Below are 23,430 nucleotides of genomic sequence, written 5' to 3' on the forward strand. Positions count from 1 at the left end.
AAGTAAAGTGGGTATCTCCTCATGCCCTCCCTTGACCCAGAAGAAAGTGCAGGTGATGAGTTGGAGGTGTTACCTTTTGGGATGCTTGGTGCTGCCATTTTGAAGAGATAGAGAAGAAATACTGCCTGCCTTTCCTTCCTTGGGAGCAGTAATTTGAAAGTTTAATTTCCCTGGACAGCAGTTTTCATAAAAATTGACAAAGGCAATAACTTTTCTATGGTTTAATTGAATTTGGAAAGGCAGTTCAAAACATATGGTGGAAGAAAGGAGTGAATCTTACAAAAGTAGGCTGTTAACAGATCCATTTCCTGGGCAGGGGCACACACACACACCTTTTACTTTGGAAGAAGACTTCCAATGTGTGTCATGCAGTGGTATTCATCAGTCCTACGTGCTAGTTCTCTTTGGAGCAGCTGATGTAAATCAGGCAAACACATTGCAGTGTTACTGAAATTAAAATGGAATCTGGTTGTCATTAAAAATGATAACTGCCTGATTGTGTTTTATTGTGGTTACTAAGTAAAACAGAAGACTTCTGGATGGAGAGGACTTTATAAAGCCTTAAGTCAAATATTTTGTAACTAAAAATATATAAAATATAACACAATGTATACAGCTAGCTCATAGGTCTATAAAATCTATTCTGTTTTAGGGTGACATATTGTGCTGAAACAAACCACTGATTTTATAGTAGGTTTCACATGTATAATTAGGTCTGGAAAACAGTGTAATGAAAAAGCTTCCAAAAATATCTGGACATGAACAGCAGGTGAAATGCAGATTAAAGTAGTAAAATACTTATTAGAATACTAAATGGTTCATAGTGCAGTCTTTGAAATGAAAATCTAAAGAGACTCAGGGAATGCCTTGTGTAATGCTACATCTGATTTTTAAGGTAGTTTTATAGTAGGCTTAAATTTCTTATGTGAATTTTGAACATCTAAATCAACTTCCTTGTTCATACCTGAAATATTTGGAAAATTGTATTTAGTTGCTTCTTAGAGGTGCCACTAATGTAAGAATAGCCTAATCAGGCAGTTAGCTAACCTGTATTTGGCAAGCTAAATATTTCATAAGGGTCACTTTCATATGCATGTTATTGTACAGTACAACAAAACTGCATATTCAGTGTATTTCTTATATTCCTTCCCCTGGCAGTTCCAGCAAGACTCCTAATGTCCTTTTATTTTCCTTTCTGAAAAACTGCCTGTACTTGGATTGTTTATTAGCAGTGTGAACTGTAATTCTTCCAAACATGAATGCAGGTATTAAATATTTAACCAATGAATACTGTACCAGTAATCCATACACAGGGAATATTTTACAGATGAAAATTTACAATAAGCAGGAAGTATTTTCAAATATTTTATCATGCCTTTATATAGAGCTGAGAGGAAAAGAGCATAAAAGGAAGTAAATATTCAGCATCTTCCAATCAGAGGATAACATTTAACCACTACTTGCTAGTATACTAGTATTTATGAAAATTCTGTGTTATGAATAAGAATCATACCTTTAAGAAAATAATGTAACTTTTCTGATGTTTACTGTAAGTGGAATGAAGATAATTGATAATCCTGTCATTTAATATTTGGCAAAACTCTAGGGGGATCTGTCTTATGTTCAGTAAAGGGATGTTTCTTTAGTGAAGCCATATTTATGTTAAAACGCATAGAGATACATTGATACTTCATAAATGTGGCATAACTGAAGAAAATTCACAGCTTTAAGAAATCTGATTTATTTTTTACCCCCTTTTCCCTTGTTTTTTAAATAAAAGACTTGCTTTGGCTTAGTAGGCTTGGCCAGTTTCTTTTTGTTACCAGATTCCCCAGAAGAAAACTGAATTCTGTCCATAAGATGGTTAAAACCTGATGGGCTGGTCAGATGTTTTCTGTTCTCAGGGGTGAAGAAAGTAGAATAAGGTTCTCTGGCAAGTCTGAAGATGATGGCAGGAGGAAATGTTTTGCTTCTAGTTAAATTGCAGTGAAGGCATTTGTGCCTTTCCTAAATACATTTCGGGGTGTGTTGTTTTGTTTTTTTTTTTATGGGAATGGGAGGGCTCTCAGTCATTGTGCCTTGTGACATCTTGGTGGAGCAAAAAGATGTACTCTGGTTTTATCTATTAATAGTTTGTTCACTTTAACAGTAATATGTAATGTATTTGTTATACTTAAGTGTAAATTTAGATATTTCTGTAAGTTGTATTTCACTTTTTAATTCTTTGTTTTTCACTGTAAACTAGTTAAATAGAACTTTTCTACGTGGAAAGCTATACGCTTGTCTAAATCTTGTTCACTTAGTTTTCAGTTCTTTTGATTAATATTTTAATACTTGCCATTGATAAAGCTCTGTCTGAAGTCATGCTTACTCCTTATTACCAAGCAGCTGTAGGAGGGGCTCCTGGTAGAGACCTTTCTAGTAATTTTCACAGGCATTCTAATTATCCTTACTGTTATACTAACAATTATCCTTACTGTTGTGGGGTTTTATTGTGTTATAATCTATATTGGTACATGGAAAAAAGTCAGTTTGATTCGTAGTATCATCAGATACCACCTAAACAAAGACTTGGTCTGCAGTATATGACCAGTTCTCTGCTGACATCTAAAGGACTCAAGCTTACTAGTAAACTTTGAAAATGTATGGGAAATAGAGAAACGGTAGTTTGGGACTTCGCTGAACCTAACAGGTTTGTATCATCTCTTCTGAATAAAGTCTTAAAAGAGGAGTTTTTAAGGAGTTAATGTTCACTTGTTTAAAACAAGACCAGTTAGAAATTCTTCTGAGAGAGAACGTTTCTTCATTAGCTTGTTCTTGAAGTGTTTGGATGGGGAGGGAGATGATGGGGTTTGCCTAGAAAAATGCTTAGTGCTTCATATTACATCTTGGAGAGATTTGCTTCTAGTGGGTTACCACGTATCTTTTTCATAACTTGAGAACAGTTTAGCTATGAAGAGGCAGTTGTCGAAGGGAAGTAGGACGGCAAGAAAAGAAAGATTTATTGGCTTGTATAAAATGGATTCCATTTTGTTGACTTCCCAAAGGTCAGGGACAACCTATAAACACAGATTCTTCTGTCTGTATTGGCCACTGAAATCAATGGAATGCCAAATTTTTTAGTTGGCTGAAGTAGGAGGCAGTCCTCCTTTTTTTTCTTTTTTTCTTCTCCATATGGTAATGCTTCTCTTTGTGATCATTTTCCACTTTGAGTAACTGACAAAGCCAGTGTAGAGTATGTTCAGCGAATCTGTAAAGCTGGTTTTGCCCAAGAATCTAGAAGTGTCACAGATAAAAATGGATATTATCCAGCACCTTGCATAATATATCTGGATATGATAAACAATGCAAAGGGCAGCTAGTCAACCTTCTGGCATGGTTGAATCAGTTCATCCTTTCAGAGCACAAGCACCGTACAAGTCTGCAATTTATCTTAACAGTAAACTGGATCATAGCTGTATCTGCTGAAATGACTGTATACACTGAATATTTCTTTTCAGCACTTTAAACAGACGCAAAACTGCTTTGCTGTATCCGAGCTAGAATATGATAGCATGTAATGCTTCCTACTATTCAGTTCTACATAGGTGGTGAGAAAAAAATAGGCAGGCAGTTAATGCTTATAGTGATCAATTTTGTCATGCATATTCTAGGATTCATTGTAAATCAGGTGTTATGAATCCAAGTATTAGTATTTAAAGTGCTAATACTCAGAAGTCCGAGAAAATATTGTGATGAGAAATGGGAGGGAAAATGCCCTTTATTCCACGTACATTTTTTTTCAGTGCAATGTGCATAGATATTTTTTTCTTGTGGAACTCGAAGAGCTAAAATATTAATACTTGAGTGGTCATAAGGAGTCTTACGCCTCAAAAAGGCTCAATTTATGGAACATGTGCAGAAGATGTTAGAAAAAGTGGGTGTTCTTGAGTGTAAAGTTTTTTTTTGATTACTGAGAGGATGGGTAGGTAAGAAATTTAGTTGTGTACTTTATTCTGGCTTTTTATTCTCCTTTGCTGGCATGAAATTTGGACAATAACTCATTCAAATGGTTTAACTTCTACTAGTAGAAAATAAGGAAACTGTGGAAGGGAAGAAGTTCCAAAATTGTTGAGGGACCCAGACGGTGCATTTCGTAAATGAAGATGGTAGATTATATTTTTACTCAGGTGTGAAGTCCCTAGATTATTGGCAAAAGGCTGTCGCTCCTTTATTAACTGATGTAAGTTGGATATCTTGTTTGCAGCATCCATTTCTCAACAGAATTTAGATCAGAAAGAAAATCATACTTTTGTTGGATGCAGCAATCAAACTTGCCTACTTGTAAGAAGGGGAAAATTCACAGCTGATGGTATGAAGTAGTAACTGACTTTTAAATATGAATGAATTGTGCATTTTTCTGTAAAGGAAAAAAAAGTGACTATCGTTCTTCTTTATAATTCCCAAAATAGATAACCCATCTCAGATCTGGTGAAATGATAGAAGTAATTGGCAGCATCAACTTTTAAAAATTGTTTCAGATTTGAAAGACTGAATTTTCTCATTACATTGATGGCAGTATTATTGAAAACACTTCTTCTGTGGAAGATACGTTTATATAGGAACACTGTGATTTCTGTGGGTTTATTGGGTTTTTTCTTGTTTGGGATTATTATTTTGTTGTTTGATTTTGTGGGGATTTTGTTTTGGTTTTTTTGGGGGGGTTGAGGTTTTGTGTTGGGTTTTTTGGGGGGCGTTTCTTATTTTTTTTATTTGGTTTATGTGTGTGATTTTGGGTTTTGTCTTCCCCCCCTTTTTTTTTCCATCTGGTATTCCTCAGTATGCTTACAGCATAAGCTTTGTGAGTAGCTTTTTAAAGAATAGATGTTTGTTGTCTCCTTAAGTGTGTATGATACTTTTATTTTTGAGTTTTGAGTAACATTTATGAGTACCTCTGAATTGTAATCGTTTCTTTAAACTATGGGGACATAAAAATGTTACCTGTTTCTATATTAAAAAAGAAATCAATGATATAGTAATACTTTAAAATATTCAGACATGATAATATGGGAAATGGGTTGTTCTCTTGATTCAGAAGTTAATTGCATTGAATTTTTATGTCTACAGAAATCAATGCCTAAGTGAACTTCAGAGGAACACCTGTAAAAAGGCTGGTATTTGCATTAAGTGGTAGTCATAAATTTTTGAGTAATCCAGAGATAGTGTTTTCCAGTATTGGATTTTTGTTTTATCATCTTGCATTGGCCTATATGTCATGGCACAATAGGTTTAAATTATGGCATACTATAATACTTTGCATATTATGACATAGGAATCCTGAATAAAGCTTAGGATCTGTCTGCTAGTTTCAAAACAGTCCTTAGACCTCACCTTGCTGAAATGCAGGATATGTTAAATTTTCAGTAAAGGCAGTGAACACGAGTTTTCTTTTTTTGTGGTGACTTGTTTGGTAGTCTATTAACAAAAGCTTTCTTGTGGCAGTTATTTTTTCTTGTTTTAAACTTTGAGCTTACTGAGATGTGAGAACACTTGGCCTTTCTACACAAAAAGACGTGGTGGAGTTGTGGTTTTCAGGAGTGGAGCCATGTGCTCTTTTTCTGGTGTCATGGATGAGGTTTTTTTAATCCACAGCTTCAAAAAGTGTTAACAGGGAAAGAACTTGGGATATTTACCTTTTTAAGGACTTTTTCATGTTGGAAAGATTAATCTCGTAGATCCTTACAAGCATAGCCATTTCTTCTAGTCCGAGTTTTGTCATCTTCATGAATTTTAAACCGTTAAGGGTTTCACACTGTTCTCAGTTTATTCATCTTTTTTCGGTTGATTTAATTGCAAGACATTATCAAAGCTGGTATCCTTAAAATGTTAGGATGAGAAATATGCTACACACGCTTTGCTTTCTAATGAGGTAAAGAAAAAGATTTCTCCATTATGCCCATACTGAGCATCTGGGAGATCAGAGTGAGTGGTTCACCAAATATTCATGTTAAGCAGTTGAAATGTAAATTAATATTATATAAAGCTAAATGGGTTAAAAGGAAATGAATGCACTTGTTCTGATACACTTGTCCTCAGAGGCATACTTGTATATTCTTCAGTACACTTTGGCCTTCAGTGAGGTGAAGCAGCTTTCAGTGTTTTCTTATTTTAAAAAGTGTGTATTGGTTACATACTGATAAAGATGGTGGAAAAACACTGGTTTCCACCTCCTCTACCTCTCTTGGACAAATGATACCTGGAAGATAGCAATTCAGTTCACTCTTTAGAAAGCATATTCTACTCTCAGGTCTTCCCAGGCAAAAGAAAGCCCTTTGAGAAAGATGCCATCGAAGATTTTAGCAATCTTGACTTCTCCACCCTGCATACCAACTGTGAACAACTTAAGCATTCAAATGGAGACCTCTGAGAGTATATAAAGCTGTAAGCCATGAATGCTCCCTATGCCAGAGGGACTTTGTTTTACTTTCAGAGGAGTAATTCAAGGTTACTGTCTTGGTCAGAACATTTTGAACACAGTCTTGAGAAAAGTGAAGGGAATGTTTTGTACCCTGTGGTTTGAGTTACACAGCAGTTAGCTCATGAACGAAAATGCATCATTACTATCATGCAGTTAGTGTTATCATGAAAACTGTCAGATTTAAATGCTTAAGAGAGCTCTCGTAATTGTTGCCATGGTAATATCAGAATAGCAAAGTGCTAGTTTTCATCCATATCCCATGTTCAGCTACATTCTTTAGCAGCCGTTTAACTGTAAAAGTAAGGTACCATCTTGCACCAGACTAGCTTTTTTTTGAGTTAACCAGGGAAAAATCAAGACTGGAATTAACTCCTTATTCAAAAATGAAGTGATTTTATTCCTAGATACAAGCGATCTAGTTTGCTTTTGGTTTGACGGTGTGCTGGTAGTCCTATACATAAAATACTCTGGAGTTACCGACCTGCTGCTCATGTCATTATGTCTTATAATTGCTTTGGTTCAGGCCATAATGAAAAGCAATGCCCTGCAATCACAAACTGAAACTTTTGTTCGCAGAATTTATTTTCTCCAGAAGGGGAAAAGCGCAAACACCACTAGAAATTGAGATCCTGCTTTCTAATTTGGTCTCACTTTGAATGCTTTCCCTTGTCACTGAGCCTGCCCTATGTTATTTTACTCTTTTAACCTGTGTGGTGTTGATCAGCTGCTGTGTTTTCAGTTCCACTCTTCTGTTTTCTGAAATGGCAGAGCTTTGTTAACTGACCTGCTGTAAGAAGTTGTTCTCCAGAGCCCTTCCTCAGCCTCCCACCCCAGAAAGCCTTGGGTACAAAGCAAAAACAATGTTCTCTCCTCTGACCTACATTTTCACAGTGCAGCACTGCATAGTTGGTGGTGCAGCTCTCCTGCCTCTCCCTTTCCCTCGTGCTCCCCTTGCAGAGTGGCTAAGTGTTGAAAAGCAGAACTGGAGAAGGGAGGCAGGACTGGATGTGCTAGAGACACAATTTGTAGTCATACAGCAAGTGCTGTGTTATTATGTATGATCTCCAATCTGAAGTTGTTGTGGTCAGAAAGGGGGTGACTGCCTCTCAAATTGCATGCTGTTTTGGAAGAACAAGCTGAAATTACAATGACAGTAATGCTCTTAAAATTTGCTAAGTGCAGTTATCATAGTGTAATTAAGTAATTGTCCAATTTTTATTTATTTGTGTTATTTGACAGCATGAAATAGGGATTGAAAAATGGGGTTTGAAATTGGCAAAATATATGAACAACTGCTGATGGCTTTGCTAATTAGTTACAAGCCTATTCTTGCTAATAGCACAAATGAAAGAAGCAGTACCTTCTATGTTAGCATCTTCCCTCTCTCTTTCATCTCCTTCTAAGAAATTTTCACGCATTGCAATGAGTATTCATTCAAGAGAGAAGATTTTTTTGCACTGTGGGATTATGTGGGTATCTTAGATTGAAGTATTAATGTGTCTCAGTAAAGTTAGTAGGGATGGGGGGGGGCAGTATGAAATGATGGTGTCTAGGTGCTTCCCTTCCCTCCAGTGCCTGATTTACCATGGAATTCGAGACAGTTAATGCATGCTTAACAAGTTAATGTAGTCTGAAAGTATTTTGTAAATATGGACTGACACATTTTATATTACTGTATTGCAAAGAAAAGCAAATTTTAAAGTACTGTTCTAGTAAGGTTAACCTGAAACCCAGTCTGTCTCGTCTCGTCTAGATCACTGCCATCATACAGTTTTAAATTTATGGGACATAAAAATAATTTGTAACATTTAAGTAAAGAACTTAATGGACATTGAATTTTCCCTCAGACCAACTACTGAGGCTTAGAAATAGCTTTACCTGTTATTTTTTTCAGACTAGAACAGATAGTGAACTTTACCCATGAAAAAATCTGTGGCTGGAAATAAGATCAGTTCTATTACTCCAAAACCTTTAGCTGTGCATTTTCCATGCTCAAGTCCACTGATACAATCTGGAAATAACCCAAATCACTGATGTAACTGGAGATGTGAAAGGAACAGTTCTTCTGTTGGTGAACAATTTTTTTTTGTGGGACTTCATTTTGGTCATCTAGCATCAATGTGTAAGTCTTTTCTTAGTTGAAAGTGAAATAAATAGGGTAACATTATGGAATTCCTGTTTCTTATTTTTCTTACTGTGCTTGACTTCTCTAAGATTTTTTTTTCTTTGCCATAATAATGGTCCCAATGGCACTGCATTTTTTTCTGTAAAAGTTGTGAGTCAGTATGGCTTTTTAAATTTGTTTTGAGTCTGAAGAAGATGCACAGAAGTAAAAACATTTAAAGCAAATATAACTATACCTTTTTTTTTAAATGCTTTGCAGGTATGTTAGATTTTTAGATACAAGCTTGTATCTTATTTCTAACAAAAATGAATATGATAAATAATGATTGCACTATTTTTAAGTTGAAGTTTTTATATTCTAGAATGAGCAAATAGCTTAAACACAAGATAGAAAACAGTAAAAACATTCAGAGAATGTAATGTGGATCTTTCATTCCATAATTGCATATTTCATCATACAGCTGTCCCTCTTACTTCTGAAAGCTTTGTAACAAACTGCAGGAAAGCAGTACTTGGCTATGAATGATTTAAGTAGCCTAGATAATGATTTGTATATAGAGTAACTCCAGCATATGGCCAAACATAAATACAAATGTTAAAAAAAAATATTGGACCCTTAAAATGGCATTTTTTTGTTGTTTTTTTTTAATGTCTTATACTCTTCACTAGTATTTTTACTATTAAGAGGTTTGATAAACTGAACTGCTGTCATAATTCTGCCAAGCTTGGGCAGATGGGCATCATGCATGAGCTCCGAAGTGGAGTACTTGAGAGGTTGTTTGGCTGCCAAACTTTATAATTCAAGTGCCAAACTGTTTAAGGTTTAGTTATTAACATCTTGGACTATACCCAGTATACAGCATTTTGAACTATCCAGAGTTGGTAAAATCCAAATAGAATGCATTATAGTCTAGCTTGGAAGTGCTGAAGGCAGGGAACAGCGTTGAAGCCTTCTCCAAGAGGCTGAGCTGTGTTTTTGGCCAGCAGTACTTGGGGAGAAGCCACTTACGGGATTGTACATCTTCCAGGACTGAATGCTGTTAAGTAGTAGCTGGCTCTCAGGACTCACTCTAGTTGTCTAAAAGTAGCATTATTGTTTTACACAATTGCATATCGTTAACTTCAGCCAGGTGGCTTTCAGCTGGGATATTAACTGTGGCCTGTGTTTGCTGGAAGGAAGCAGGCAGACTGAGGGTGAAGAAAACAATAAATATGTGTTGAAAGAGCACTCCCAAAGCCTTTTTCTAATGCTCTGTCTCACAGTAACACCACCAGCCATCACATAAACTAAGTGGAGGTGCTTTCAGTTTAGTTGGAGTAATCTCTTATGCAGAGTGCTACTGTTTTGACACACACATACTTTCCCCGGAAATAGACATACCTGCAATTTGTGATATCTTGGAAATACATAAATGTATAATTATCATACCTAAAATATAATGGATGACAAAATTTGGTGAATGATGACCAACAAAAATGCTGATGAGCAAATTTCCATATGCATCTTCAATAGGAGCTCCTGGAATTTCTTCAGAGAGCTAGTCCAGTGCAGTGCAGCCTCTTCATATGTATATGTTTCTGCATACAGACAGCTTTGAGGCTGCTGAGAATACTCAGTAATATGGTTTGTCTTTTCATTACAAAAAAACCTTCAACAAAACAACTGCTCTGATCTCATGTTATGAAAACTAAGCTTTAAGAACTAGGGAACACTAGAAAAGTCAAGTAATTATAAAGTTAGGAATTGTTTTCTTCCTGAGCAACTTTCCCATAAAAAGTGAAGTCTGAAGACCGTAAATATAATCAATTTTATTAAATAATAAAAGTACATCAAATATTTTTTTATCCAATTAAAAAGTCCCAGTCAAACAGAAAACTAATCACAGTTCCATTATCTGTTGCTAAATCAGAGATGGGTATTGCTTACCCTGGCACTGTGACAAACAGTAATAACCTGAATCTGATATAACTCTGTTGTAACTCAGTTGGAAAATAACCTTTAAAAGTTCTGTTTGTTAGAAAACTGGAAACCTGTAAATAGATTTAACCTCCTTCTCACAGTTTATTTTCAGTGGTACATGTTGTTGCTTTAGTTTTTTAAATCGCCTAGGTTTTTGTTTTGCTCGTATTGCTATCTGGAACTCTCCATCTTACTATGCCATAGTCTTCCCTATCTGTGAAGTAAAGCATGTGCCTTGGTTTTCTCTGTCAGATGTATTTTCACTTGATTGATCTTGGTTAATCAAAATCAACAAACATTTGGTTGGTTTTCTACCTCTTTGCACAAAATGGAAAATTTTTGAGACTACAGTGAAAGACCTGAAGTTCCGTTTTGCATTTATCAGCTTTTGAGTTACCTTGAAGTTGTGCAAAGAAGTGAACAGCAGATTCAATGAATTTTACTTGGCACCAGGTTTTAGGAGCTCACCCTGTGAGTTTTAAATTAAGTAACTTTAATCAGCTCTTCCAGGAGAATTTGGTTGAATCTAGAGTTGAATCTAAACACCACATTTCTGAAGGTGAGATACAAAGGTGGCAGTTTTCTAAACACTTGATTTTATTTATTCCTCCTTCCTGACCAAAACAAGCAGTCTTCCCAAAACTGAACTGACTTTAAGGGGTACTTTCTTAGTGCTTTAGAGTTCATTGGTAGTGTCTTACAAAATTGTAAATGTGACATTGCGAAATAAATTGTACATTTAAGAAGTGTGTAATAATTTTAATGTGGTATTTGAAGGTAAAACTGATCTGCCCTTTGTACATTTTCTTAGTTTAAAGTTTTTCATTTTATAGCCATTCTAGATAACAAGAAATCATTCCATTAAAGAGAACGAGAGCTGCGAATGCATTTTTTTAAATAAAATTTAGTGTGTAAAATATGCTCTAACATATTTTATTGGCACATAAATCAGCAATTGTACCACCAAAGTGTGCATGCTTATTATTGCACATTAACATAAAGGTCCTTATATACCATCTTCATTTTTCCTCAATTTTGCTGGGAAAACCTTTTGGTTATGATTTCATAATATTAGGTTATCAAGAGCTATACTTTTTTAACTTAAAAAAATAATTTTCAGACTCCACTATGTGATGGGGATCAACTAAAGGCTGTCCCATTAAGCTCATCCATTTTCACTGTACATGCTTTCAGCAGTATTTACAAACTGCACATGGAGTACATCTGACAGAGGGAGTGTTGTCCTTCTAGTGCAGTTTACGATGGCGATACCTGCCCGCTTTTTCTTTCGCTGCATTGGCGCAGGCATTGTGCTTATTTTGTTGTAAGTGGTTCCAGTATTTGATCAGTTCACTAGGTTGGAACTGATGGGAGGTAATTAGGTGGCTATATTTACAGCTGGAGTAAGAAACTCGCCAGTGATTGAAGACAAACTCGTTGGGTGGAGGCATTGGGTCAATTCGCAGCTTGGCAAGACAGATCCCCACATACACATCCTCTAAATGTAACCGTCTGATGCTTAAGGAGACTTTAAAGATTTTTTCTGCTAAATCTCCGGAGAAAACATAACCAGTTCCAGAGCAGAATACAGGATAACGTTCACTTGGATACAAATCAGGTGGCATATACCACTTACTATCCTTGTTCCTATTAGGTGCATAACCTCTCATTAAATAACCTGTGAAATACTTGTGCCTTGGAGGAAGTTCTGGTTTCAGAAGCTTATGTATTAAATACTCAGTATTGACAAACATATCACTGTCAGTTTTCATAACATATGGAACATGTGGACAGTAAGATGCAACCCAATTCATTCCCATCAGAGTTTTAATGGTTAAATTATAGTAGGTGTCTAAGTATTCTTGTTGAATGATATCATGGTACTGTCTGCTTTCATCTAGTATGGTACGCTGGAGGTATCCATTTGCCTTGATGCTTAAGCCCAGCAAAAAAATACGAACAATTTGGATGCCAGGGGTGAGGCTTTCGTTACCCCAGGTTTGTCGAATAGCTTGTCTAGCTTCCACCTGGCCTGGCTCTGCAGCAATGAGCAATATTAGAAAAGGGGTCTTCTCCTGGCACTTCTCAGACTCATTTATGATGTATTTGAAATGGTAGGAAGTTGGATGCCCAGTACCTTTCTTGTTGTATATACTTCCATTGGCACTGAGGGTATTTTCCAAACCAGTTACTCCTTGCAGCGACAGATCGGTGTTGTTGGAGTTGGTGACGGTTTGAGGCCTGAGTGTCTGAGGTATGGCATCTTTCCATACATTCCTTAGAGAGCTGTGGTTTGTCTCGATTTTTGTAGATCTAAATCCTCGTATAGTGTAAGCCATGGGGTTTTCTTTTAATCCAGCCTTGCCTGGCAGCCAGTCGTGATGATTAAAGAACAGAAACATAGCAAAAAGAAATACGAGAGAGATCAGGCCAATGAGATGGGTGCGAAATAGAGACCTTTTGGTATTCCAGGTCATCTTTGCAAAGCAGCAGTGTCGTCTTCTCCACTGAAGCATGTTGTAAAAATCCAGTGATGGGATATGAGACAATGGCCAAGCAAAATGCTTTTCTGATCCTGTTTGAATCCACTGCTATTCTTTGGTATTCATTTTCTTTTGTTCCTGGTGAGTAATTGTCTGCAAATGGCTCACACTGCAAAGATTAAAAAATAAAATATCAGAGATCTTTAATTTTATACACTCATAAAAGATTACAGTGAGAACCTAGCTAGAAAATTGAGTTCAACTCTTGTGAAAAAACAAACCATGTAAATAAAACAAAGGTTTGATTTAGGCTGAAAGTAAACCTTGGTTATGATTTAAGTAGATTTACTAGCTTTTGATATTTTTTCATGGTAAAAATTTTTACAAATGTCCTGGGTACCAAAGATAAAAAGGGGGGAAAAAATAAGATAGCTGAAAAAGTTTGAAGTACATATAAATAGCTTCATGTGTACTGGCTATGAAATCCTTGTACAGTGTTTGAGAAGGACTGAATGAAAAGGCCTTGATAGCAGATGGAAGGTTTATTGGCATTAATTAAAATTGATTTACCACGCAGAGGCTGGTACAGCTCACAGTTTAAAAACCCTTTTCGTAAAATGGTCATGTATTGGTTTTGGGACAGACGGCGCAAGGTTGATTATGGTAGAGTTGTGTTAGTCACAGTACACCACTTGGTGTGTTTCCACTGGCTCCGACTGTGTTCAGAAAGTCAATGAGAAGATGCACCTGTCAAAATTAATTTTCAGGGTCCAGCAACCTCACTGCACAGCCCTCAGATGGTAATGCAGGATAACATTTCTGTCACCTTTCAGGCACCTTTAACCTTCTGCTGTACGTTGAAAGAAAATATTGAATGAAACACTTGGCTGTTGTGCCAGGCTCAGATGCAGCTGAATTAAAATGAAACTGTAGGCAGTGATCTTTGGTAAATGTTCATATTAACTGAAAATGAAATTGCACAGCACTAAGTTTCTGGCAGACTATCTGATGAACATGATTTTTAGTCTGGATCTGGTTTTAGGGTTTTATTTTGTCCATCTATAAATGTGTATGTAACTGCCATGCTTCTGGGATCTTACGGATATTTCAAGTATTGTTACCAGCAGCTTGAACTGTAGGAGAAAGTGCCAAAGTAGCATATGCTTCATTTTCTTTTAGTTTTTTTTTTTCTTTTCATATTCAAGAGCAGAGTCGATATGGCAGCTTCATGATGCTGCATATTAAAAGCTGATCACATCATCTCATAAATGAACCTTTCACTGCACGGTAGCAATTCGTTTGTGATATTCAATTTGCTTTAATTTATTTCTGGGCCCTAGGGTTTTGTATAGGAGAAAGGATGACAGTTGAACAGGAGTCCACAGAAAATACTATTTCTCATGAAAAATGTGTAATTTATTAATTGCTTTACTATATTCTAAAGCCAATATTAGGATTAATTTCTGCATTTAAAAAAATAAGTGACATGTTATGTGGGAAATTACAGGATTTTATGCTGTAAAGAAGTAATTTAAGATGAGATGGCAGTTGAATAATATAGTACAAAATTGCATGTGATGTAACATTCAATCTGCCCGAATCACGTAGGGGAAAATTTGTATTTGAAAAAGGTAGTGGAACATGTATAACTAGGGTTTATTTTAATTACTGTATGTTAGTTTATATATAAACAAAATAACGTGTTCGCAGAAGGTGCCTCATTGACAGGATTTGGAAGCAAGGGAAAAGTAGTATTGCACTGAATCAGACTTCTTTCACACAAGCTTCCACTAGGAGGAGCAAGTAAGTGCGGATTTTAACGGTAGTTTATGACAATGTATACGTATTTAAAAAGGCGACACTGCTCCTTAATTCTTCTGAAACAGCAAATATTTGCCTATTAAGCTCTTGTTCTGTTACACTGCAGACCTGAATTTTGGTTTTAAGCTCACTGAAAATATTTCTGGTTGGGTTTTTTTTTTAATTTTTTTGTATTTTATTTTATTATGGTTTCTTTTTTAAACTTCTTGGGACAGATGCCACTTACTAGAGACTGAGCTGCCTTTCTAAAAACTACTTTGCAGTGTACAGTTGTTAAGCATGTGTAGCTTCAGCATTAACCTAACATTCCACACGACTCTTTTTTTAAGCTGCTTTGACTTGGACATTATCCTTATGTAAAAGAAATTAAGTTCCAAATGTGAAAGATTTATGTTTATTTGACCACTTGAACCTGCATTTGCATGTTCAGAAAATTAAAGCTTGCTGCCAAAACTTAATAATTTTGAGTTTCTCCATAGTGTGCAGTGAGTTTTAAATGAACACTCAGCTATTTGGGAAGAATATTTCTGCATAAGCAAATACAAAAGCCACTTCAAAGGGTACCCTAGATCTCAAGGAAATTAATTGTTGGTATACCAGTTTGGAAGGCAACAGTAGGAATATTTGATTAATTATCATTTCATTACATGCATGTGCAGTTTAGGAAGAAAATAAAATCCAGAATTTCACAAATGTGGAATAGCAGCTGGAATTTAGATTGCTTTTGTCACACTGGAATTGTTCCACTTCTCAATCTGCACTACGCTACTGATCTGTGTTTAATTTTTAATTGAGGCACTGTTTTGGTGTGCACCTGCTTTCATACAGTTATGTAAATATTTATGTAAACTGAAAACTCATTTCAGGTGGTGTCTTTCCATGATGCACTGAAGATGTGTTTCAGAAAAGGCAGTTAGGCAGTTGTAATTGCTGAAATACTTTTTTTTTTTTTTTTTTAAGGAAGCATGCTCATGGTGTGCACATTAAAATAAGTTTAACAGTGAGAAACAAAGCTGGAATCATAAGGAATTTAGAGAGAGTCAGGTCTCATGTATTTCCTTGATTTTTCCAGGTGGGAGCTTCATGGAAAATCTTCAGTATCTGTTTGCCCTTAAAAAAGGCATTGTATGGGTAGGGGAAGGACCTTCATCTATTTCTCACTTTCATAAAAAATATTGACTGGAAAAAAACCAAATAACTTTGTTTTCTTTTTAATAATTAAGGTGTAAAACATTTCAAAATACATAGCGGGTGTGAGGTGTTTGAAACGCAGCAACAGCTATTTGAAAACATTGTACGTGCTAGGATGCATTGTTTTAAAATAACGTAAATAATTGTCAATATAAAAAGCACCATCAAATAATGCCATAAAAGTATTACTCTCTTGCACTACTTAGGGTTAGAGCATTATTGCTATTGCCCAAATCTTTAAAGTTTAATTTCATAGCAAGCTTATGAACAGGCACCAACCCTTGGCAGTAGATAAGAAAACCTAAGTATAGCAAAAGGTCTCTACACAATTACCTTATCCTTTGAAAGTGTGTTGTTGCATGCAACTCTGCAGTTTGAAGATATGATTTATAGTAGTTATACTTCATTTTTGGCACTTGACTGTGCAGTCAGTGATGCATTATCAAATGCCAAATATATGAACTCTGAATGCCTCTTGAATTTTTATTTGCGGTCTGTGCTCTGCTGGTGTTTTGGTTCCTGGTACTTTGAATTCTGCTCTATAATTATAGCTTTGCAGATTGAAGCATTTGACTTCCTATTCACACGTCCTGGATTTTCATATTTTGATTAGCTGTGTGGGCAAACTCTTTAATTAGAGAGAAAAGTTCAGAAGGCATCCGGAGTCAGTATTTTGATAAACAGCAGCAGTTGTATATTAAGCCTCACATAATGTGCCTGAGTTTACTTACAGACTGCATTAATCTTTTGCACAAAACAGTGGTCGGGGTAAGGTTTGATGTGCAGGTTTTTAAACGTCAGATAAGAAAGTTGCACCACTGGCTAAGCATGCTTCTCCAGCAGTATTGCCTATGGTGAGATTTTTTTTTTGTTTGGTTTACGAGTTCAGGAAAGTGACTTCATTCTCTAAATGTCTTAAAAGTGATCTGAAATGAGTGACTGTTGTTTGCTGCATCCTTAGGTATGTGAACTGTTTCCAGTTGCAGTTGTTCTATTGCATGTTAGCATTGCCTTGGGCAAAGAAAGCACATTTATATTGATATCTAATGATTTATTATAGCTTATTGGTAGATTCTGCAGATAAGCACTTTCTGTGGTGTATTAAATTCCTATAGATTTAGGTCTTGAATTTGTATTGCAAATATTAATCTTGTTTGTTTGCCAGCAGTGAAAAAGTATTTAAATATCAACAATAAATAGAAAATAACAGCAATTAGATGGAATGTAATTTTATAATCCAAGTCAAACAGTCGGTGTTTTCATGTTAAACAGAAACTGTAATGATGGCAAGAGACAAGTTACGTGCTTACCATTTTGAGAGTATAGTGTTTGAAGGTTTCCTTTTGGGATGTCAGGGGAGCCTGATGTTATTTGTAAAATGTGGTGCCTGATTGCACTGCTGATGGTTTAAATCATTTCCAGTCTTTTCCATACTCCCAGTTTCTGCTTGGCCAGTATTAGCGTGATTACATTTTACTTATGTTTGGGGGGGGGGGGGGAGAGGGGGGAATCAAGTGTAAAAAGATCCGAAGGTACTATTAAGATAATGAAATTTGACTGCATTGTTTGTTTTGATGGTTCAGTGCTCTCTCTATGTCTCATCATGGCCATTTTACAAGTGCTTTAAGATTACTTCAGATAAGGATTAATTCTGACCTAGTTTGAAGGGATTTCTAACTGTTTTTTTCTGTATTGGAGGGGTTTGAGTTTTTAATTTCTCAGTTGAAAGCAATCATTACAGTAGCTACATTATCCCTCTAATCCCTCTTCTCTAGCCATACCAGCCTTGTGCAGACCGTAAGCTATGCATTTAGTAAGTGTAGGGTAGTGACATTGTGCTGTGAGAGAGGAAAACCTGCTAGCATTCTTTCTCCCTGTTCAGAGACATGTTATCTCAGGGCTCTGCAAATTAGGAGTGATTGTTATCTGCAATGGCTGAAAAGGTAACAGACAGTCAAACGAATATCACATACAAGGATTTGACATACCTTCCTTGGTCAGGCCATTTATGGTGCGAGGATTATACCCACAGAAAATAGTTTTGGCACGCCATCACTTCAGCAAAAAAGATGTTATCGAACATGCGCACATCCCCCAACAGTCTGCTTCCTGCGATTGCTTTTCACAGTATCCAGTCTGTCCATCTGTCTGCCCGTTGCTGTGTTACCTTCCTTGTTCATAAGTGTTGTCCTTGTCTCGGGGCTTTTTGTTCATCCTTCAAACAAAAGGACAGTAGTTCTCGTTTTTGTTCCTATCGGGGCTCTCCGGCATTCATGGCCAGTGTGCTGGAGATTTTACATCTGGTGTTTCCCTTGTCGGACAATGCAGTGCTGTGTTCTCTTCTCCTCAGTATCCATATTTCTAATCGCAATATTAGCAGGGAGTGCTAGTGCGTAGTGCTTCAATCGCCTTCAGTAATAGGATTTTCCTCTATTCCTTCCTTCATTGTTGCTAGGCAGTAATAGAAACGATTTTGAGCTGTTTTAACTGAGGATTCTGGTCTATAAAATCCGTTCCATAGTTCTTCAGCTGCTGCACAGGCAGGCAGCAGTTTAAATGTGGACTTTGACAGATGCTGTCTTCTGACAGAGCAGAATTTAACGTCATTGCTTGGCTGAATCCCACGTGATTGTTTGCATTCATTTTGACTAAATCCAAAGGCAGCTAGAAAGCTTTACAGGCTCTTGCTGCTATTTGATAAATTATACAGACTCAGTTCAAGCACAGTGATAGGTGAATAGTATTAAAATTGTATGATTATTAAATGAACGATTGAGGGTTTTTTCAAATTGTTTTCACTTTTCCTTGACACTAACTTACGATTCTCTAGAGGATTTTTAATGCTAGACGTGCTGTTCTGTTCCTCTATTCTAAAAGCTGTTCTGCAATGCAAAGGAATTATAAGTGTTTAAATACTGAAGCTTGGTTTAACCCATTTGGCTCTATATTCAAGTATAAATCTTCTGTGCTTTCATGCCAAAGAAAAAATAAAAATGTATGGTTTTACTCTTACTTCCTTTAGATATGCTTACTCTATAAAAGCTGCTGTTTAATCTTAGGTTAGTCAATTAAGGTGGACGATGGTGATTCATAAGCACATGATGATAAATTGCCTTTCTGTTGTTAATGGCTTTCTTCCTGGTAAAGGTCGAAGCAGAACTGGGGGCACTTGATTTTGATTATTGATGGATCTAAATATCTTTTGTCTGTTATAGACATACTGATATTATGGAACTTGCCTTTCTGGTCCTAATGAAGCTTATGTCCTTCAATTTCTGTCCTTTCAATGACTGAACCTTCTATGCTGAAGCATCTTATGTTATAAATGAAATATAAATTAAATAGTTCAGAAAATAGACAGCTAGTAGCGTGCTTACCCAGGTATTTATTAGTCATTGTGTTTATCCACTCTATTTTGAAAAGTTAACAACTAACTCTTTAGAATGCTTTTTGGGTTGTTTTGGGGTTTTTTTGGGTGGGGGGTGGAGGGGTGTGATTTGGGGTTTTCTTGTGTTTTGGTTTGAATGGGTTTTATTGTGGTGGGCTTGTTTTTTCTGGGGTGTGGGGTTTGTTCTTTTGGGGTTTTTTGCCTTGTTTGTTTTGGTTTTGGTTTATTGGGGTTTATTGGGGGGGGTTGGTTTCTCTTTAGGCCTTTTTTTGTTTGGTTGGTTTTTCTTTTGTTTTTGTTGGTTGTTGGGGGGTGGGTTTTTTTGTTGTTTTTTTTATGCCAAAGGATAAAGAAAATGTAATTCGTCTATCACATGGTATCTCTGATGAGTAGGCTCAGGGTAAGTACGTCCTTTACTGGCAAATAAGGCTTCTCCAGGCAGTCAATGTGTTTTATTATTCTAGATGTATATTTGATAAATTACTAGAAACATAATCAGATTTCTGTCCTTCTAACAAATTCATCAATGTACACTAAACTTCTCTGTGAATTTACTCTTGTTTTTAATTTATGCGTTTCTTATCCTAATGGCAGTTTCCACAAATACTGTGATCCTGTTTGAGGACATTGGAGGAGCATGAGCATATTCTCTAGATATTAGTTATAAATATAACATGCATATCAGCAAAGACTTGTATCTCCTCCACTGTAAAAATATTGGTATTTCAAAAAGGAGGGGGAGGGTGCGTCAGCAAGAGGCAACAGACCTGGGTCCAGACCACTTACTGTTCTGGGATGCTGATGAATAATTGAGAATTGGTGTTCTGAAAGGTTGCATGTGTGCTCAGTCTACTGAATTTTCCACTTAAACACACAGAGTTTTCTTATCCTTGCCCCATATAATATACAGAACTTTATATAATCTTTTCTGTATGTATAAAAACATGTGGCAGAGTTTGGCTAGGAGTATTACTGCAGTCTGGAGTACACAGGTGAGGAGTTTAGCGAGATAGTTCATTTATCAGTACTGATTTACAAAGAAGCAAATTGTGGTTTTTCAAATACTCATTTTAGAATTTTCAGATAAGACACATAACATTGTATTTGGGAAGTGAGTTTAAATCTCAGCAGAATGGTTGCTAAAATCTTTAGTGTTTCAACTCTAATTTCTTTACCACTTTTTTCGCTTATCCTAAAGTATCACCGAAGGTTTGAGTTACATGTAGTATGTTTGCATAATGGGTTGGACAGAGCTGTTTTTATTGTTCTGTAATTGCTCAGTAATAAATATTACAGGTACAAAAATACAAAGATTTTTTTTTTTCTAAATAGACTATTTATTGTTGGAAGGCAACAGGCATCAGCTTTTGGCTTTTAGTTATGTGCTTAGCTTGTGAAGTTCAGGCAGAGCTGTTGCCTGGTGATACCTGTAAAATTTGTCATCTTGCCGTGTGAACAAATTGAATATTGAATTCTTAAACCTTAATGAACAGTTTCCATTGTTTGTTCATTCATTTAAAGGATGAGCAGGTCTTACGGAAAAGTAAGGAAAAGCTTTGATTTTTCTACTACTTTTTATCTGGGTGTGCCTGGTGTATCTTAAGAGTCTAAGTTTCAGGAAGAAATTAATTTTAAAGTGCTTTTTTTTACTACTTTTATATGATACTGTATGTTCCTAGGTATTTCAGGAGGGCAGAGCTTGCTTTGTACTGGAAATGTTTTAGTAAACTTGCTGGGCTGGAGGTTGGAATGAGCTTTAGTTCAGCTAACTCTCACTGTGAAGGGTCAGTGGACTGCTTGTTCTTGATCCAGGGAGTATTATGTGCTGTAATGTTACTATGGTTACATCTTAAATTAGAAGCTACAATGTTAGTGTTTGAAATGCTGCCATCTACTAAGACTAAGAAGGAGTTACTCTGATGTGAAGATGTGCAGCCTTTGTGTAAGGAACACTACAGAGTTCTATGGCCAGTGAAGGCTTGACTGTTTAGCAAGTTAGGCAAAGCTAAAAGCAGATGCAAGGAGCAGCAAAAGATGGCTGTGTAGAATAACCTGTACACATAACTATTGTGAACAAAGCAAATATACTTATGTAAAACAAAGGTGTGTAAGTTTGGAATATGCAAAAGAATAAGGAAAAAAAACCCAACCCAAACCCCAACAAAACAAAAAACCGGACAACCCTTCCTACATGTCACTCATTTTTAGAGTGTCAGCAGAATCTTGTCTAACTGGTTTTAAAATAAATCTTCACAACATTGACAGAAGTTTCTCAGTTGTTACAATGGTCAGGTGTATACCACTTGGTAATTTTCTGCCTGGTGGCCACAAGTCCTAGGAAAGTTAAATGGAATATGTACAGCATAGCTGACCTGTCAACTGAATGCTCCCATATGGACTATGCTTTCTTGGGTACTCCATGAATACTTTGCAAAGTTTATTCCATTTTATTGTCATAACATGTATCATTATTTCACCTCCAATATGCTGAAAACCATTCAAGTAAAAGTTCAAAGTGATTAATGGCAACATTTTCAGGATTGAATCTGTTTGCTTTTAAAATTTTTTTTTCCTTGTGGAAATGTGCTAATACAGAATGTCATAAAAACTTAGCTTTCGTTGTTTGTGTTAGGATTTACTATGCATATAGCCAGTAGTCATCCTCTTTGCTTCAGAAGGAACCCTTCTCCAATAAGTCATTCAGAGTGGAGAGAACAGGATTATGAAGTATTTGTAACTTGCTTGGCTATTTTGTGATGCCAGTGTATTTCTTAACTATAACTGAATGAAAAAATAGCAATCTAGAAATGACCACAAGTGTCAGTATTGCCTGCCTTATTTTCCGTAGTAGATTTTTCACCATTGTTTAGGTAGTTTCTGAAATCCAGCTTACGCTTATTGCATTCTTTATAAATGGTCAGGATTTTGAACTCTGTTCTAATTGCATCCAAGCCATAAACTTAGTGATCTAGTTAATCTTTGAATGCTTTAATACGTTAATCTAGAACAATATGAAATGGTGATTGAAGTAAAAAAAGGTTTCAGTTATTCTGAAACATGCATATTTTTGTTTGCTAATGGATAATTGTTATATCATTCAGTAATGTATATAAGCCCATCCCCTGACTACAAAAAGTTGTGAGAGAGAAAAAAGACCCAAGTGATGTTTTCAAATGAGGGTGCTTCTTATTCCGTCTGTCTGAGGAAACATTTTGAGGGGATGCATCATAATTCTAAAACTTGTGGGGTTTTTTATTAAATAAACTGATGGTATCCAAGTGGAATTCAGTCCATTCTGCTATCACAGCTTCCTTTGAGAAACACAGGTTTGGAGTGCTTCAAAATTTACTTGAAAAGTCAAAATACAAAATGGCTTCAGTCCACTCTTATTTCCATTCTGGTTTTGTGTTAGGCAAATTTTGCATATTGGGCTATAGTCCAGATGCATTTTTCTTTCCTCAGTATTGTGGTGTTTGCTTTATTGTATCTTCTTTTCTGTATTCTGTTTTTTCATGTCTTCCCACAGGCTTTGCATCCAATTATTGCTGGTCTCAACTGCTAAATGCAGAGTTTATTTTTTTTTTCCATGGGATGGACAACATAATTTGTACTGTGCAGTATTTTTGGTTGTGCGGTTCTCCCCTGATGAATTGACAATACAGTGCCAGCAGTATATTTTTTGCCTGTCACAAGTTTTCCTTTTACATTCTGAGAAGTACAGGGACTTTATGAAGCTTTGATTCAGCACAGCAGGGGAGAGTACCAAAGTAGAAGTACCAAATGTTCACAGGTAGTTTAAGGAATAACTGTGGAAAATAACTTCTGGGTTTTTTCCCCTTACCTTATGACTTGTTTTGTTCTACCTGCCTGCACTATATGGTCAAGTTACCCCTAACAGCCATACTTATACCCCCAGCAAGAAAATTTATATGAAAACTTAATTTCTTACAGAAAGTGAGACTTTAGGGAAGAATTTGTACTACATATCAAATCTCATAAAGCAGGA

The 23,430-nt window shown here is 36.1% G+C and overlaps 2 protein-coding genes across 2 annotated transcripts in view; one reads left to right on the top strand and one right to left on the bottom strand.

Annotated features, from left to right (window-relative positions):
• CDC73 (cell division cycle 73) overlaps positions 1-23,430 on the top strand; it is a 110,894-nt gene that overhangs the window by 45,048 nt on the left and 42,416 nt on the right. The window lies entirely within an intron of this gene.
• On the bottom strand, positions 10,371-18,522 carry B3GALT2 (beta-1,3-galactosyltransferase 2). Its single transcript, XM_005142887.4, has 2 exons — positions 18,025-18,522; positions 10,371-13,193 (listed from the first exon to the last, which is right to left on the bottom strand). The coding sequence occupies exon 2, from the start codon at positions 13,055-13,057 to the stop codon at positions 11,789-11,791; it is 1,269 nt and encodes a 422-aa protein (XP_005142944.1). The 5' UTR covers positions 13,058-13,193; positions 18,025-18,522; the 3' UTR covers positions 10,371-11,788.

The sequence above is a fragment of the Melopsittacus undulatus genome, chromosome 6 (genome assembly GCF_012275295.1).
Source record: "Melopsittacus undulatus isolate bMelUnd1 chromosome 6, bMelUnd1.mat.Z, whole genome shotgun sequence".
Lineage (NCBI taxonomy): Eukaryota > Metazoa > Chordata > Aves > Psittaciformes > Psittaculidae > Melopsittacus > Melopsittacus undulatus.